Raw genomic sequence first — 19,124 nt, 5'->3', positions numbered from 1 at the left:
ACAATTGTCCAAACTTACTAAGTTGCCAGCATTCATGCACAACTAGAAAACATCCTCAGTGCATATTAAACCAGAAATGTATTACCATTAATGTATTAATATCGTTCACTACTAAATATTGAAAAAAAACAAATTATTTTGTGGAAGATTCGTCCTGGCAATGTTCACTTCACAGCAGGCTGAGACTACTCGGCTCACGCTTCAAACACGATGGAAAAGCAGTCCGTGCTGGTGTTAGTGTACGAAAGAGTCACGGCCACCGCGGATCACGTTTAATAAAAAGCAAAGTGCATACAGAGATTTACAACAATTTTAAAGACAAATAAAATGGTCCTATTACGTGGTCCCAACAATAAACTCAAAAGTCTATGACAAACAGGGCTCCGACGAGCTGTGTATAAATACTTTAGATTAGGTACAGTTATACTGAAAGTCGAGTTCGTTTGAAATCTTCAAAACATGTTCCCGTTAGTCCTCGCATGGCGCGTGCCAGAGTTAGGTTCTGCTACGCGCGTGCGGTCAGCTACTTGTTATCCAAGCGCAGCAGTTGCTCCTTACCATTTATCGTCAAGGACTTTAACTGGCCGTCTTCTTCAACTTCCACCCTTTCTTGACCGTTCTCGACAATCCTGCGGGAGGGGAGACAAGGGAGATAAAACGCACCTTAAAACCGCACTATTAAATAAGTAGACGTATATGAGAACGTGAACGCCTATCTTTAGAGGACTTGCCACGGATATACCTGAAGTCACTAATTCTGTGGCTGAAGCCCACCTCCTGAGCACAGACATTTACAAGAGGTAACTCTGACACCGAACACAGGCACCAGCCGTCAAGATGGCCAAGGTGCTACAATGGATGGATTTCCATTTCAACACATCACTGCACACTAAACGGGGTGGTGTCTAATGTGTCACGTGAAGCAAACACTTCAAAGGAAAAGCTCTGATTGGAGACTGGACAGACGTACCAGACACCCTGCCCTTCCCGCGGGTGGCACCGATGGCGCCCCCCGGCCCCACCCCTGCGGGTGAGAACAGGCGCCAGGCCCGCACCTCTTGGTGGTGATCTTCCTGCCGTTGACCACTTTCGTCGATGTCGATATGGACTTGTAGTTGCCCATCCCACTCCCGCCGAAGGCCGAGGAGGAGGAGAATGCCGTGAGGCCCCCATGGCCTAGCGAGCCGAAAGAGGAGAATCCTGTTAAGAGACAGCAGAGGGGTCAGGGACGAGCGCAGCGCACGCGGCCAGCCCAGGGAAGCAGACGCGCGCCCCTGGGGAGCCGGGCCCTGCACAGACTGCGGGGCTGCCCAGGCACCTCCCCTACCGACGGGCCAGCACCCTGCCCCCCCCACGCATCTCACAGGATGGGGCAAACCCCGCCACAGACTGGCACACCCCCACAAACTGGCACACCCAACAAGCTTCTGCTGGCTCCTTGTAACTGTGACCACAGGGAATATAAACCCTGAATTACCAAGAAGCTGAAATAATTTTAGCAAGAATAGCACAGTAAGTATCAGGAGAAGTATGGGTCTAGAGTTCATGGACTAATTCTCAGCTATGTGGTGCTCACCTAGGACACGAAATCCCGACTTGCAGAAGTCACAACAAAGCAAGTCCACTCTGGGCTGGGGCTGAGGCCAGCCTGCCTGTCCCATTGTGAATGCCCCGTTACAGCAGAAACACGCCCTCCCCATGGCCCCTTAAAGGGGAGGACTGCGTGCCACACACACTCTCTAAGGGAAGTACTGTTTGACAGGGTTGCCCAGCTTTATTCCCTTTGACTCTCCCTTCAATTCTGGCCTGCTACACGCTATCTGAGAGCGTCTGCCGGAGGAAGGCGCAGCTACACCTGCCCCGGGTGACACAGCCCCTGGCTTCGGAGGGGCAGAGTCTGGGTTAGGGTTAGCATCCCCTGTGCTGCCCACAGAGTGTGTGAAACACACACAAGGGAGGTCCAGGACAGACAGAGGAGCTGGGCGAGCGTCAGGGAAGAGCTGAGATTCCAACTCTCCACGAGAAAGGCGGCTGCGCCGGGCTGCGTGCCCAGTGCCAGTCACCAAACCTTACCAAGTGACTGTGTGGCTCCAGGTACACGCAGGCCCTACTACAGCCTCACCTCCTGATCCCATCAACTTGGACTCCCCTAGGACACCTCTTTTTTTTTTTTTTTAACTGCCGGGGAGGTTAGATTAAAAAGGATTTAATGAGATCATCTGAGTTATTTCAGTTATTTATCCCCAAACCTCACTCCTTGTAACCAGGAATTTCATTAAATACTGGCTTTTAATAGTTAAGATTAGAAGTAGGTTCTCAAGTATAACATTCTTGGGGAAATTAAGGGAAAAAATGTGGGTTACTAAGCAAAGATTTGTATACACACAAACAGTGGCGAACCCAAGCTGTTCCACAAAAGGCATGTGCCCACTGCAAGTGCCCTAAACGAAGGAAGCCTGCACTGGCGTCTGCTCAGACACCAGGCTACGTCTGAGGGTGTAGTACCTGTACCAAAGGAAGGAAACGCCCCTCCGAAAGAGGGAAATCCGCTGAAAGCAGAGAAGAACGAGCCTGTGCCTCGGCTCCGGCTTCCACGGGGGCCCCTTCGATTCCCAAATAAGTCCTCAAACGGGTCTTCTAAAAAGAAACAGAAGTGCTTAGTGAAACCTTGACCCCAGGGTGCTTCTCCACAGGAGAGCTGCAGAGGGAACATGGGTGATGCCTCCTGACACTGTTCCAGCAGGAGCAAAGCTTCTCCACAGTGCAGCTGACTTTCAGAGCACCACAGTCCATCTAACCTGCGGCTTTACTGCGGTTTCCGAGCCTCATCTACAAACAGAACACTACGTGTCCCAGCAGGAAGCTCGAGGTCACCAATACGCACCGCAGACCTGGGCAGGGAGCGGCAAACAGAGCTCTTTCTGGTTGCTGTTATCAATCAATGAGCACTTACTGAAAATATGAATTATACAAACTTTTAAAAAAATTCACTGAGGTTCACTATTCAATTCACTATGAAATCAATCCGTGCTGTATTTTTTCTAGAAATGGGAATTCTTTGAGACATAAAGCAAGGACTCCTGACGGATGCTAAGAGAAAAGCACCCACAACACAGAAATGAGAGAGCCAGCTGGCATGTTTCTAAGCCAAGGCAAGCGCGATCCAAGCAGGAGATTCATGCCCTTGAGTAGTGAGAGGAACAGAAGAAAAGTAAATGGAACCAGCTCGTGAGCACAAAGCCAAGTAGAAACGGAGGTTCCGAGTGCACCCGCGCTTACAGACGAGTGTGACTCAAGAACCCCCAGGTAACCGGCAATGACCTGAGGCAGGCCTGAGCTTAAGGAACACTCAGAATGCGGACGGGGAAGCAGGTGGAAACACTACAAGCCTTTCTTAAGCGAGCTGTCAGAAGTGCAGGAAAGCAGGCCTGAAGAAGCAGGTATTTAGCAAGCATGGTCACTGGTAGCTTCTTCAGTGATCTGGAGAGAAGGGAGGAGGATCGAACAGGAACAAGCCCAATGCAGAGACTGCTCCGCCAGCCCCACGGGGCCCCGGGCAGAGCTGGGAGGGAGGTGCCGCTGTTAACAAGACAGAGCCCAGAGGCTGCTGCTTCTGAACCTCGGTCCCACGTTCCACGTTAAGTGCCACGGTGTGAAGCACAACTTGAAGACAGTCCCTTATACCAGCTACTTTGTGAACAGGGCCAACAGTCCCGATATTACCATATTTACAAGCATAAATACAAAGTTTAATCATAAACTTAAAAGTTACACATTTTATAAATCTCTAGAGAGACTTCATCCTGTTCAAATAAAATCCAAGCGTTCTATTCGGTAAGTCACTCCTCACTTTATCCTCATCAGGGGTCTACACAGCTACGCTGACAACGTTTTCCATTCATCCAATCAGAAGACAGCAGGTAATTAACACTCCTGTTACAATCACCCAGGTTAAGGCACAGAAATGTGAGTACAGTTTAAACTCAGTGCGATCACCTTCTCAAGAGGCAGCCGTTAGGAAGGGTCACATGAGCAGCTTCAGACGCTCACTGCCCTTTGTGAGCTCCTAAACCACGGGTCTTCCGCAGGCTCCCAAGTTTACTTTACAAAGAATTACACAATTCGTGTCCTCCTGCAATGTTCCTTTTATTACTGCTCTAACAATTTGTTTAGTTATAATTTAAGGTTCATACAGCAACTGAAATCTTCAAAGACTCTTCACAAAACTCCTGGGACCAACTTAAACCAGTGTCCACTTGATACCATCATTAAATGGTTTTAATTTGTTTATATGAAGCTAAGTGAACTTTCATGATTATAAAATCACCTTGTTCAGAAGCTACTTCAAAAGATAGTTGAGTAATGTTATAAGAATAAAGCCAGTTGGGTTTTCAGTTACATTTTTTTATTTTCTTGTATTCTTGCATTTTTGAAGTCTTTTACCCTGAACGTTTTTCTATTATACAGCCTAAATATGGATTTTTACAATTTCAGTAGCCATCGAATTTTAACGTGTAATTTCAGATAGTTAAGTCACAGCAGTTAACCCTAAAAATGAGAAGTCTCATCCGTAAGTCATGGTGACACTAAAAAACAATTTTTTTTAAAAAAGTTAGGATTATGATGACGTGTTAACAGGAGCCACTCTGAGACCAGCGCTCGGATCTCCCATCACAGGCTGCTGCGGGTGTGGAGAACAGGTGGCGTTCAGCTTTTGGGCTTCCCAGGTGGCTCAGTGGTAAAGAACCTGCCTGCCAACGCAGGAGACGTGGGTTTGATCCCTGGGTCGGCAAGATCCCCTGGAGGAGAAAAGGGAACCCACTCCCGCGTTTCTGACCGTGGGAGCCCCCACGGACAGAGGAGCCTAGCGGGGCTGCAGCTCACAGGGTCACCAAAGAAACAGGCGTGACGGGGCGCGTCATCAGCCTCCACGGCCTCCAGCCTCCAAGCGAAACACAAGGGTCACAGACCCTTCCATCCAGCGATTCAACCTACTTCGGGGACATCAACTCACCAAACATGGAAATAACTCACTCAAGGGCCCCCAAGCATTTATAGTGAAAACTGAAAATTACCTAGTTATGTAATTTTCCAATATACAAATGGAGAGCATGTTAAATGAAGGTTTTTGAAGGGTCATCAAGTTTAAGCTTTAAAAAAGTACACATCACAGTGCTAACATCTGAAAAGTGTTCGCAGTGGGCTTTCGACTGGTGACAAGACAAAGGCTGGTCCCCCCTCTGTCCTTTTACCTCATTTATGTTTTCTAAATTCGTATGTTCAGTGCGTATGGTTATTATTTTTGAGGTTAAAAGGGGTACTCCACCAGGCGCCCAGCACCGCCCCACCCGCCGAGGTGCTGCTGAGGGCGGGGGCAGAGGGCCTGCCTGCAGGAGCCACAGCCGGCTGCTGCGCTCTGAGCATGCTGCACACGTGTTCACACTACTGCACACGGCTGTGTCTTCCTGCCTGTTCACACCCTGCCACAGCACACAAATGCAGCTCTGTGTCAGCGTCTCAGCAGGGCCCTCCAGGAGAGGTTGGCGCCTGGACCTCACCTCCTTCTTGGGAAAGGTCAGCGTGTTCTCCACGACACGCACGTTCTTCATCGAGTTCGGCTCAATTGCGACCTTGCTATGGTCTGCTAGAGATGAATTACGGTTTAAGGAGATAGCGCGTGTAGATGTCAAGGAGTGGACAAATTCTGTGTCCACGTGAAGGGGCCGCCTCGAGGGTGTTCTCAGATGAGAGGACCGTGTGATCAGCCAACCACGTGGAGCAGACTGGCCCCCAATCAGCGCCTGGGCTGAACGGACCACAAGGCCAACGCTTCCCACAAACACAAGAGCTTCCTCCCGTCTGACCGCCTCTGACCTGGAACACTGCTGGTTCTTCAGCCTGATGGCCTTCGGAGTCAAACCGGGACATCGGCCCGCAGATCTGGAAGCTGTGTGTCCTCATAATCAAACAAGTCCACGATTAGGCTAAACCTCTGACAGAGAGAGCCACACCCTGCTGGGTCTGTCTCGGGAGAACCTAAACACAGAACTGACAACTCCGTCAGAAACACCTCCCTGGTTACAGCGCAGTGTGTTCACCAGGTCCTCTCCGGCAACAAAGCTGCGTCATGGGATACCGACACACGGGGACAGGCCCATGTCCAGCCTGTTAAGTTCATGAAGACTTAACTCTTTCGGTTCCCTGTCCCAGGCATCCTGGATAAACACTCCTCTGCAATCTTACAAGGTCCTGCTCTTCTCAGAAATACCAAGCCAAATCCACTAAGGTGATGCTTGCAGAATACCTAAGTAATAATGTCAAACTTATGACAAAAAGTACACTAACTGAATGCTGTGAAACAACAACACAAAACAGGTCACAACTGTTTACACAAGTCCATACTGTGAGAAGATTTAAGAGAAAAACTAAGTGAAAGATGTTTAGAACCATACATCTTAACTTTGACCGACATTCAGTCCCTGATGGAGGAACCACACCAATTCCAGCCAGACGCTGCCAGCCACCAGATGCCCCCAGGAGCAGAGCTAAGGGCCTGACCGAGGGCACTCGTCCCTCAGTCCTGAGCGAGGCGCTCAGTGAACACAAGGCCCGGCAGGCCCCCTCCTCACAGGCCCTCTCCTCAGGCGGCTCACCACCCAGTCCCCAAGCCACACACACAGACAACTGCACAACAAAGGAAAATGTCACAAACTCTTAACAACCACTGTGAACATTTCAAACAAACAAAAGAGGCCACTGCACTACAGTCTCAACGCTAAGCCACAGCAACCCTGAGGAAAGAGCGACACGTGACATTCAAAAGCAGACAGACTCCAATGGGATCACCCCACCCTCACTAACCCCAACGCCACAAGCTAAAATCAAAACACTCCTTTACAACACCTCAAAGTCTAAAACGTCTTCTTCTCACATATTCAGAAGTAGGAAACAACGTATTTGGAAAGAATCTGAAATGGACAACCCTAAGTGGCTCAGAAACAGCCACGGGTGACACAAGGCTGGGGCCCTGGGGAGGAGGGCTCTGGGGCACTTCTCCACGGCTGACCCAGCACCCGGGCGGTGCCTGGCACTGAAGAGCAACCCTGGAATTAATACTTGCCAAACGAACATCAAACTTTCAACCGGGCACACACCTTCGTTACAAAATGTGATTTCTAGCTACACTATAGGTCTAGTTGGAACACTGTATCTTCTAACAGTTACAAACATCTATCCAAGCCAAGGATGCCAAGCACCCACAAGGGATCCAAACCCCCTACTTCAGTTGTGACAGAAGCTGGGGTCCCTGCAACTCTACCCCTGGCCAAGGAGCTGCGAGGGAGCCGCCCTCCCCCTGACCTGCAGCCAGCACAGCCCAGCGCCTCAGCCACAGGGACCCCCACACCAGGAGGCAGGAGTGCAGCCTGGACTCCTGCATGGACTCGGGAAGCTCTGCCATGTGGAGCCGGGAAGGCCATTAAACTCTCAAAACCAACTCTGGATTCCCAGGGAAATCATACAAAGCCTGGGGACCGGCCACTGCTCTCGTGACCCAGAAAACAACTCTGAGTGACCTTCTCAAGAAGCCTTTCCTCTCCCTGTTGAGGGCGGAGGTGGTAGGACCACGAGGCCCACCTGCCCGACACCCACCCGCACAGAACTGTCCTGAAACGGCAGCTCAACCCCCAACAGTAGGTCCCAACCACCGAGGGGCCAGGTCAGCACAGCACCCCTCCCCCAGAGGGGGTCAGGGGCTCAGCAGGGCCTTCGCAGTCACTCTGAGCCACAGGGAGAGTGGCCCCCCGGGAGGGGCCATCACACCTCCCCTGCCTCCACAGCCACGGGCTACACTTTCCCACTTGTGGCTTCCCCCAGCAGCCCAACGTCACCAGTACCCCTTCCAAACCACGCTTCCTCCAAGCTGTGCGGACGACTGTCTGCACGTCCCAAAGATGGCCAGCAACCCTGACCTTGGGTGGGAGGCAGGGCCACTGCAGACAAGCAGGCATGCCCGCATCCCGTGTCACTCCTGTCCACATGAGAAGGGACACGCGATGTGCAAAGGAGACACCGTGTGAAGACACCGCAGACCCCACCTGCCCCAGGGGCCGTCGAGGCCACCAGAGCAGCGGGAGAGCCGGGGCAGGGGCAGGGCCAGGCGCGCTCTCAGACCACCGGCCTCGAGGCTGCGGCTCCCACGCGCGGCCCCTCGCACGGCGCTGCCTCGGGCCCTGCGACACCACTGCAGGCGGGGTGCCCTCGGGGGCCGCAGGGGGCTGTGAGGCGCGGGTTGTGGAAACTCTTTATTCTAGAGGCTGTGCTCAAGGGGCTGCAGCAGGGCCTCGAGCTCAGGCCCGCTGTCCTCACTCAGCAGCTCCTCACACTCCTCGAGGAGCTCCTCCGGGTCCCCCGGGCTGGCCTCGTCCTCACTGGAGATGAACTCCAAGTCCTCACTGGGGAGCTCAGCCCCGCCCAGGCTCGCGCCCTCGCTGGGCGCGTCATCGCTAACGAGGTCGAGCTCCTCACTGGACACCACGTCCAGCGCCTCACTGTCCTCCTCGCTCGTGCTCTCCGCCACTGCCTCCTCTTCAGGCTCCAACTCCTCGCTGGCCGCCTCCTCGAACCCTGGGGGGAGAACGACCGGCTCACCACCCTCCAGCGCAGCGCCGGGCGGGCCTGCCTGGCTCGTCCCTTCCTCTCCCATCACCCCAGCACCGGCCGGGCCCGAGCGGACGCCAGCCAACGTGCACGTGCTCCTGGGGAAGCTCCCAGCTTCAGAGCTCGGTCACAGAAATACCTCCCACACAGCGGTTCCTGCTTGGACTCTAGGGGCCAGTGGCTTTTCCATCTGAGAACATCATTTTACTAACACCATCCTTTAAGGATAAACCAAGAAAGAGATCACCGTAATTCAAAGTAATATGATCCCTACACTTGCATGTTCCCAAAGGAGGTTCTCCGAAGGCTAGCTTTTGTGTGCCCGTCGTGGGGAAGTCAGCTAACCCTGGCAGCCCCGCAAGCACCCCTCCGTCTCACAGCCAGGCTGCAGCGCGCGTCTCAGAATCGGCCTCTCCTCCCACTCCTGGGCCCACGGCCTCTGCCCACGGGGGACGTTCCTCACAACGAACGCGGTTCTGGGCACAGGACTCAGTCCTTCCCGCCAGCTCTCTTCAAGGCCCCTCCCCTCTCCTCCGGGCCCTCTGAAATCAGACACGGGGTTTTACATTCCACTAAGTGCAAAGTGAAGCTCAGAATGTCTTTTAATAGATTTTGAGCTCCTTTTTTTTGGGAAAACAGGAGAGGAAAGAAGTTGGTCATGTGGAAAATTACGACAAAAAATAACACACTCCTCTAAATGGACATCGTAAAAGGGTTGCTGTGACTGCCGAGGAACACCAACTCCACGCCCGCTGGAGCAGAGCACCCTCAGCCCGACATCCAGGCGGCCCCGCACCAGACGTACCGCCAGCGCGCCGCACTGTCACTTCACACGTGTAGCAGCCGCGGAGCAGCTTCCTCTCCCGCGTGTGAATCCTGAGAGCCTGAAAATGGAAGTCACCTAGAACACCTACAGGAACGGAGTGGAGAAGCGTCACCGTCACAGCGACCGTGAGAGACGGGGACGCGTCACCGTCACAGGGACCGAGGGAGACGGGGACGCGTCACCGTCACAGGGACCGAGGGAGACGGGGAAGCGTCACCGTCACAGGGACCGAGGGAGACGGGGAAGCGTCACCGTCACAGGGACCGTGAGAGACGGGGAAGCGTCACCGTCACAGGGACCGTGAGAGACGGGGAAGCGTCACCGTCACAGGGACCGAGGGAGACGGGGAAGCGTCACCGTCACAGGGACCGTGAGAGACGGGGACGCGTCACCGTCACAGGGACCGAGGGAGACGGGGACGCGTCACCGTCACAGGGACCGAGGGAGACGGGGACGCGTCACCGTCACAGGGACCGAGGGAGACGGGGACGCGTCACCGTCACAGGGACCGAGGGAGACGGGGAAGCGTCACCGTCACAGGGACCGTGAGAGACGGGGAAGCGTCACCGTCACAGGGACCGTGAGAGACGGGGACGCGTCACCGTCACAGGGACCGTGAGAGACGGGGACGCGTCACCGTCACAGGGACCGAGGGAGACGGGGAAGCGTCACCGTCACAGGGACCGAGGGAGACGGGGAAGCGTCACCGTCACAGGGACCGTGAGAGACGGGGACGCGTCACCGTCACAGGGACCGTGAGAGACGGGGACGCGTCACCGTCACAGGGACCGAGGGAGACGGGGAAGCGTCACCGTCACGGGGACCGAGGGAGACGGGGAAGCGTCACCGTCACGGGGACCGTGGGAGACGGGGAAGCGTCACCGTCACGGGGACCGTGGGAGACGGGGACGCGTCACCGTCACGGGGACCGAGGGAGACGGGGACGCGTCACCGTCACGGGGACCGAGGGAGACGGGGAAGCGTCACCGTCACGGGGACCGAGGGAGACGGGGAAGCGTCACCCTCACGGGGACCGAGGGAGACGGGGAAGCGTCACCGTCACGGGGACCGAGGGAGACGGGGAAGCGTCACCCTCACGGGGACCGAGGGAGACGGGGAAGCGTCACCCTCACGGGGACCGTGAGAGACGGGGAAGCGTCACCGTCACGGGGACCGTGAGAGACGGGGAAGCGTCACCGTCACGGGGACCGTGAGAGACGGGGAAGCGTCACCGTCACGGGGACCGTGAGAGACGGGGAAGCGTCACCGTCACGGGGACCGTGAGAGACGGGGAAGCGTCACCGTCACGGGGACCGTGAGAAATGGGGGAACTGCTAGTGCGGACCGTGCGCATCTCTGAGTCCCACACAGAGGCTGAGGGGGCTCGTCCCCTAATGGACTCGGAACCCAGGAGGAGAAATCTCCACCCAGCGCCCCGCAAACCGTGACTCTTCTGACCGAAGTTCACACGCACGCCAAGATTCCCTCATGTGCACAAACGTCAGCTCAGGAGACGCGAAGGTCAGTGCTCACAAGGGTAAAACCGCATTACTTACTCCTCTACCCCCAGTTACCATCTCTACCCCCCTTCACTCCAGAAACAGCTGCTCCAGGAAAATCATTTTTAGTGAGAAAGCTTAACAGGTCAGATTTTTTTCCCCCCAAGAAAAACACAATCTGTCTACCATCACAGGACTCTTTCCTGACACTCTTTATGTTAAAAAAACCACCCCGTGCCAGAGCTGGTGTGAGCGGGCCGGCCTTGGGCTTGGTGAGGCGGCCTGCCCGCCCACCTCAGGCCTGAGGGATCCTCCGTCCCCAGCCCAAGGGGGCAGACTCCTGGCCAGTTTCACCGGACACTACCCTGCTCCTCCAAAACACATCGGGAGCTTGCTAGAGGTTGTAATGAGACACTAAGGCAATTTTAAGGCAGAAAAGTCATTAAAACTCTTCTATGTTTTTCTTACAGTAATATTTCCTACCATTATAAACAATTAACAAAGGATATAATTAAATTTCATATGATACTTATAGGGAGCCTTCCCAATATGTATTTGTTTACTGCAGCAGTAATTAATGCAAAAAAAGCCTTCAAAAAAGATGAGTCTCTTCCCCCACCCCAACACTCCCCGGCTTGGCTTCTGTTGTTATATTTTATACACTAGCATATATACACATCCCTCCTCCACAAGCCACTCTCTCAAAACGTAAGCTGTACCACAGTAAACAAGAAGCACGGTCCCTTCGAAGCCCCACATGAAGTGACGGAAGGGCTGCACCCTGTGAAGGGCCCACGCCTACCGGACACAGCGGCGCCTGACTCCTCGCCACGCCTGCGACGTGCAGGCCCACGGCCCCCATGTCGTCTGCAGACAGGACTGCTCTCCCTGTTGCTCTCCTGACAGGTTGCAGCGGGTGTCTTGTCTCTTCAACCAGGCTCCAGGCAACGAAGAAGCAGACCCAGGGTGCTGTCCCCCCACCCAGGGGCCGCGCACGGCAAGCGGCCCAGCTCACCACTGCCAGCCAGACCCTGACACGCCGCCCCGCGTCGGGCACCAGGCCCCAGAGGCCGGCAGCTGGGGACCCTCTCCTACAGTGAGGAGCAGCCAGAGCAGCAAGGTCTCCCGGCAAGCTGTCCTCAGAGACGAATCCTTGTGATGCCTCGCTCTAGAGACGGCCTTTCCTTCCCAGAACTGCACACTCAGCAGTCCTAACACCACAATCAGAAAAACAAAGACAAGCTTACGGATCAAAGGTCTTCTGAGCAACACCTGCCTTGCTGCTTAGTGTCTTCAATCAGACTCCTACACGGGAAATTCAGAGAATTCACTGTCTGACCAGGAGCAGCCCCACCTCCTTCCCACTGCAGAGGAAGCTCCCGAGAGAGAAACACACAGCCACGGACACAACGCATTCAAACCTGTATTACGTTAACGTGCAAGGTGTAAATTCCGAAACATCTTCCAAAGGAAGAAGGGAAGAGGGGCGCTGCTCAGATACCAAGTTGAAGGACAAGCTACAGCAGTGGTGAAGCGGAAAGGGTGCGGCCGTCTTCCTGAGTCATGAACACGGTCCACAGGCAAAGACCCAGATGATGAACTTACCGAAGAAGTCGAATGAAAATGGGTCCCTTCCACCAAAAAACTCCCTGAAGACGTCATCTGGGTTTCGGAATGTGAAGCCAAACTCAAACGGACTGTCGAAGTGACTTCCACCTACAGAGGCAAGCACAGCTCAGTCAGGGACTTCCGCGCGGCAGGCACACAACCACTGTCTACAAAACATTACTGCATGCTTCCTGACCCAAAGAAGGAAAAAGTTTCATCAACTCGAAGCTCGCTCAAGTCCTGCTGAGAGCAAAGCCTCCTGCGCCGGGAGCTGGGAAACGCGTGCAGGTCAACCTCCCCGAGCCACACACGTGCCCAGGACTCCCACCAACTAACTCTAGATGTGTCACCAACACACAGTATTTCAGGCTCAGAACAGTTGCTCAGGTGTGTGTACAGGCAGTCTGAAGTGTGAGTGTCCACAAACACTCACGGTGGAGCTCATGGGACAGCAGGTTACCGCATAACTTGTCATCAAAAACACACACATCTAAGCCTCACCACCAGAGGCAGTTACTTTGGTGGTTTGGTCTTTTGACAGCACATCCAGGAAGGATGTCTTTGGCACAAGGGCACAAACGCAGAGTGTTACAGTCAGGTCCGCGTCATCCCCATCGACAAGGGGCACATAGTGTGTGCTTTCGAGGCACATAGTGTGCACTTTCTAGCACAGCAGATCTTCAACAGGCCTTTTCCAGGCTATCTCCTTCCGCTCCCCAGTTCAGCCCACTCTCCAAACTGCATCCATATGTACTGACAGACTGAATCCCCTAAGACTGTGTCGTCAGACCACCCCCTCTCATCACAAGGCCAGAAGGCCGGCATGCACACACGTACCTCCACTGCCACCGTTTAGTCCTTCTTTGCCGTATCTGTCATAGATGTCCCGTTTTTTAGCTTTAAATTTAAAAAAACAAGTCAGTAAAGACCCAAGTTCTCTTCCCTCCAAATTCAATAAAGCGTTTCTGAAGCTGTAAACCAAAGACCCACCACAGCTCTCAATGCCCACACTTAGTTCTGCAGAGCCAGGACTCCCTCACTGTCAATGGGAACGGGAGGCAGGGACCCTTGAGAGCATCAGAGTCGGGGGCTGCGGTCCACGGGGTCGCAGAGAGTCAGCCGCAACTTGGGGACTGACCAACAACTCCCTTAAAAACACCTCAGAATATTTTTAAGTAAAGTTTAAAAGACTTATTTCAAAAAAAAACCAAACAAACAAATTCATTTCACTCTACTGCTCACCGCATGCCCATGCACTGCATCAAAACCGCACTACAAGGCTGCAAAGCGACTCCACCCCAGACCTGAACCTGACTACGGTCCAACTCGGGGAGAAGACCAAGGCACGACAAGGAGCAGGACAGGGCCGTGGCGAGGACAGGAAGGAGCCACACTGAGGGGCGGCCCACAGCCTGGCTCGACCCCTGGTGAGGCAGCAGCCCACCCAAGCCCGGACGATGGCCGTCTCCCCACTCAGGTTCTCGAGTAAGAGCAGTTAAAATGCAGCCCTGCTCAGACACACAGGCTCCGTAGATACACCTGTGTGTGGCAAAGTAACAGGGTCATGGGGAAACAAGTGTGGAAGCAAACTCTCTGCAGCCAGGGTGGTCATCAGAGCCTTAAGAACAGTAACTGTGTATCTGTGGCGGTAACCCCTGGAACTGAAGGCTTCCTAAGGAAGCATGAAGAATATACTCCCCCTTACAAAAACACATAAAAAGCAGCATTTTCATGGGAGTTTAAAGGTTCTGCTTCTGCCAAAAATCAAGTTTGAATTTACTTCCCAAGTTTCCCAATGTTCTTGGTCTGTGAATCCACAAACCTGGGAGCGCTGGGTGAGGCACACAGACAGGGCAACCACAATCATGACGAAAAACACTCATGAAGTAAGGTGATAGGCCTGCTTTTAAAATGGAGCAGGGATCCACTTCCTCTGGTCAGTGAATCCACCTCTAGTCTTTTAAATGCCTCGGCCTGGATTCACACCAGGTCATTCAGTACTGCCTCCTGGCAAGGTGGTGTCAGTACTTTTCCAGTTTTCTCCCGAAGTTCCCTGCCCCGAGGCTCTTCTTACCAAGAACCCAAGGTCTCGCTAACACCCTCTGTACGACCCATGAAACTAAAACAGACCTGAGCTTCCAGTGCTGTTCAATTCCTAACTCTGTAACGGGGCGAGCCCGAACCTCGGCTGTGGGCACAACGCCTGACCTCCCGAAATGCAGGAGAGCCTCCCAAGGAGGCGGCCAGCACCTTGGCACAGGGTGCTCAGGGGGCTGATGGGGACGAGGCCATGACACCCCCACACAGGTGGCCTCCACCGCCAGCACAGTGACCGGGCCTGGCCTGTCTGTCCTCTCTCACAGAACCACCCAGGAGACTCCTAGAGGCCAGGGAGCCCGCAGCACTCACAGGGACAGGACGCCCAGCCTGCCCAAGAAAACCCCCCTCACAGCTCCAAACCCCCCTTGGCCAGGCCGCCCTCTGCAGGCCCCCCTCTGCAGGCCCCGCCCTGGGCGAGGGGAGCAGCCCCCACGCTGCCAGACTCACCGTCCGACAACACTTCATACGCCTCAGCTACTTGCTTGAATTTTCTCTCCGCTTCTTCCTTGTTCTCAGGATTTTTATCTGGATGCCACTTCAGTGCCAGTTTCCGGTATCTTAAAAAGGAATTAAGGGTACTGATCACATCCAACATCCAGGGTGGATGTTTTTCAAAGTAAAAGCTCTAATTGGAGACTAGACAGACATTAACACACACCCTGCCCTTCCTCCAGGGGCAGCACCAGTGACGCCCCCCGACCCCACACCTTCGTATGAGAACACAGACGCCAGGCCCGGCCCTCTCGGTGGTGATCTTCCTGCTGTTCACACCTTATCTAAGAAGAGTGCAGTTACTGCGCCACGCCGTTCCTGGCTGTGAGAAATCCCACAGCCCACTGTGACACAGCTAAAACACTACCCATTTTCTGCTATACATTAATACCAAGTGAATTAAAAAGACCCCAGTTTACCCTGAGAGCTGCCTGTGACCTGAGACTTGCCTCAGGTGCGTCCCTGGAGCCAGGCCCTGGTCACAAAGCTGCAGCAAGGACACGGCGGTGCAGGGCTCAAACACCCACGAGGACCCGAACCGGTCACACAACGGGGACTGGAAGCAACCCCGCTGAGGGTGTAACGGCAACAACCCCATGAGCGCCAAGGCTGCTCCGCTTCTAAGTCCAATATCAAAGTTCTTCGGGCTGATTTCATATCCTCAGTGAGTTTTTGATCTAATTCCAGCAGAAACAGAATCCATGTCCCAAGATAAAGTACCAGAGGAAACCAAGTGGCCTTCTTCTCCCTGACTGACAGGTGGGCCTGGGTCTAAAGAGCCGCGAGCTAACTTGTTAACTGCTACCAACATTCAAACTAGACCGCACAGAAACCCACACCACGCCGACTGCCATTTGGTTTCCACAGGCCACGCAGTCACACCACACGGGCAGATGCACCCCTCCAGAACACGATTACTTACGCCTTTTTAATATCCTCGGCCGAGGCATGTCTCTGCACGCCTAGAACTTCATAGTAATCCACCATGTTTTAACAGGCTGCTGGAACAAGTCCTGCAATCAGAAATCCACGGTCAGTGACGAGACGGCCCAGGCTGGGCTGGTAGCGGGGTACAGGGGTGGGGGGACAGAGCAGGAGGTGGGAGATGTCACCTTGCCTGGGCACTAACCACCAGCCTGTAGGGCGAGGGGAAGCCGATTCCAAGTCTCACACCCTAAGACCCTTCCTGATATAGGAAAACACGCTTTGAAATAGGCTAAGAATAGCCTCAACTCAATAAAACCGACAGGTGACCGTGCAGCAGCCTGGGGCCCGCTGCCCACCAGCTGCCAGGCCCCTGGGTCCAGGCCGACCAGAGCGTCGGTCCCCCCCTCAACACCCAGTCCCCGGCCTGGGGCCGCCACAGGGAACCGCAGACACCTCCCCAGGCAGGCTGCCCCCGCGGGCTCTGACTCGGGGCTATTCCCGGGCCTCCAGCATCTGACGTGAAAACACACACATCATCCCCCTACTGGCAGTGCGGGGAGAGGGCAGCCCTGGAGTGGGCCTGCGGGGACTCACAGGACAGGAATCCCTGCGTCCACCTCCTCTACGAAGATGGAGCCTCGAGTCACACGCCGATCACGACCTACACACCTGCCGTCTCTCAAGATGTGAAATCCAGGAGACTTTCATCTTTAATCTGACTGGTTAAGTCACCTTATTAAACCAATGACCAACAACTGACATGAAACAGACCTACACCACACAAGCATACAAAATAATTTCAGCCAATAAATTTAAGTTTTTCTGTCAGGCAACGGAGCCCTAAACTGAAGCCAGGCTTTCGGTAGCCTTTCCCCCAATTCTAGGACCAGATTTTGAAAAGAAACATTCTGACTGTAAACAAACATATGAGACCATAACCTCCCTGAGACCATTCTGCTGAAGTTAGATATAAATACTGCCACAACTGGGAGACAGTCTGTCTCTCAACACAGAGCGCACAGCTGTATTGTATTTCCACTTCTCCACACTGGGGAGCAACCCATGGTGAAAACACAAGTCTGCTGCATCGTGACTCAGCATGCAGGTATGCACACCCGCCTGCACAGCCCTCCTTGACTTTACAGAGGGCTGGCTGCATCTACCTGAGGGTCAGAAAGACACACAGGGAAAAGCCCTCCTTACCAGTTCAAGGACTTCATGCAGAAAATAACTCAAAGATATTAAAGCAGAATCAAAACTAGAAACCCCTCTGACCAACTCAAAATCCCTAGAAATGTTAGGTAAAAACCCAACACACACATCTAAAGAGCCAACTGAGCTCCCAGGAAAGCAGGAGCTCAACTACCAGAAACAGAATTAATTATACCAGGAATGGTGATCCCGAGACTGGGGGGGCGGTTCTGTTGTTGCTGAGTTTTTCAGGACGGAACTTGTCACTGTGGACGGGAAACTAACGGCTGCGACGAGGATCCACGCAACAATGCAGGCTCCCCTGAAGGCTGTGACATCCTCTGGCATTGCCTTTGGGATTGGAATAAAAACTGACCTTTTCCTGTCCTGTGGCCACTGCTGAGTTCTCCAAATTTGCTGGCATACTGAGTGCAGCACTTTCACAGCATCATCTTTTAGGATCTGAAATAACAAATTAAATTCCACCACCTCCACTAGCTTTGTTCGTAGTGATGCTTCCTAAGGCCCACTTGACTTCACATTCCAGGAAGTCTGGCTCTAGGTGAGTGATCACAGCATCGTGATTATCTGGGTCGTGAAGATCTTTTTTGTATAGTTCTTCTCTGTATTCTTGCCCCCTCTTCTTAATCTCTTCTGCTTCTGTTAGGTCCATACCACTTATGCCCTTTATGGAGCCCATCTTTGCATGAAATGTTCCCTTGGGATCTCTAATTTCCTTGAAGAGATCTCTAGTCTTTCCCATTCGATTGTTTTCCTCTATTTCTTTGCACTGATCACTGAGAAAGGCTTTCTTACCACTCCTTGCTATTCTTTGGAACTCTGTATTCAAATGGGTATATCTTTCCTTTTCTCCTTTGCCTTTCACTTCTCTTCCCTTCTCAGCTATTTGTAAGGCCTCCTCAGACAGCCATTTTGCTTTTTTGCATTTCTTTTTCTTGGGGATGGCCTTGTTCAGTCTCCTACACAATGTCACTAACCTCCAACCATAGCTCTTCAGGCACTCTATCAGATCTAATACCTTGAATTTATTTGTCACTTCCACTGCATAATCGTAATGGATTTGATTTAGGTCCTATCTGAATGGTCTAGTGGTTTTCCCGAATTTCTTCAATTTAAATCTGAATTTGGCAATAAGGAGTTCATGATCTGAGCCAGTCAGCTCCTTCCTGGTCTTGTTTTTGCTGACTGTCCAGAGCTTCTCCATCTGTGGCTGCAAAGAATATAATCAATTTGATTTTGGTATTGACCATCTGGTGATGTCCATGTGTAGAATCGTCTCTTGTGTTGTTGGAAGAAGGTGTCTGGTATGACCAGCGTGTTCTCTTGGCAAAACTCGGTGAGCCTTTGCCCTGCTTCATTCTGCGCTCCCAGGCCCAGCCTGTCTGCTCCTCCAGGCATCTCCTGACTCCCTCCTTTCGCCTCCAGCCCCTGGGATGAAGAGGCGTCTGTTCTGGGTGCTAGCACTCATCTCACACGCTAGCAGAGTGATGCTCAAAGCCGGGCTTCAACAGCGTGTGAACCATGAACTTCCAGATGTTCAAGCTGGATTTAGAAAAGGCAGAGGAACCAGAGATCAAATTGCCAACATCTGCTGAATCATAGAAAAAGCAAGAGAGTTCCAGAAAGACACCTCCTTTTGCTTTACTGACTACGCCAAAGCCTTTGACTGTGTGGATCACAACAAACTGTGGAAAATTCTTCAAGAGATGGGAATACCAGACCACCTGACCTGCCTCCTGAGCAATCTATATGCAGGTCAAGAAGCAACAGATAGAACTGGACATGAAACAACACACTGGTTC

The 19,124-nt window shown here is 53.2% G+C and overlaps 1 protein-coding gene across 9 annotated transcripts in view; it reads right to left on the bottom strand.

The window, feature by feature from the left end:
• DNAJB6 (DnaJ heat shock protein family (Hsp40) member B6) overlaps positions 1-19,124 on the bottom strand; it is a 54,940-nt gene that overhangs the window by 17,780 nt on the left and 18,036 nt on the right. For 4 of the 9 annotated variants that reach the window (XM_081535505.1, XM_081535504.1, XM_081535507.1 and 1 more), the window contains exons 2-8: positions 16,106-16,196; positions 15,139-15,248; positions 13,429-13,488; positions 12,589-12,699; positions 2,506-2,637; positions 1,056-1,200; positions 559-629 (exon numbers count right to left, since the gene is read on the bottom strand). In XM_081535505.1, the coding sequence (XP_081391631.1) occupies positions 559-629; positions 1,056-1,200; positions 2,506-2,637; positions 12,589-12,699; positions 13,429-13,488; positions 15,139-15,248; positions 16,106-16,170 (694 nt within the window). In that variant the 5' untranslated portion in view covers positions 16,171-16,196. Of the gene's footprint in view, positions 1-558; positions 630-1,055; positions 1,201-2,505; positions 2,638-8,290; positions 8,626-9,463; positions 9,569-12,588; positions 12,700-13,428; positions 13,489-15,138; positions 15,249-16,105; positions 16,197-19,124 lie in introns of those variants that run through there. The other 5 variants (XM_081535509.1, XM_081535508.1, XM_081535510.1 and 2 more) reach the window with 3 other exon arrangements.

Source organism: Giraffa tippelskirchi, chromosome 10, assembly GCF_054371585.1.
Source record: "Giraffa tippelskirchi isolate mGirTip1 chromosome 10, T2T-mGirTip1v1.2.pri, whole genome shotgun sequence".
NCBI lineage: Eukaryota > Metazoa > Chordata > Mammalia > Artiodactyla > Giraffidae > Giraffa > Giraffa tippelskirchi.
This window is presented reverse-complemented; position numbering and strand designations above follow the sequence as displayed.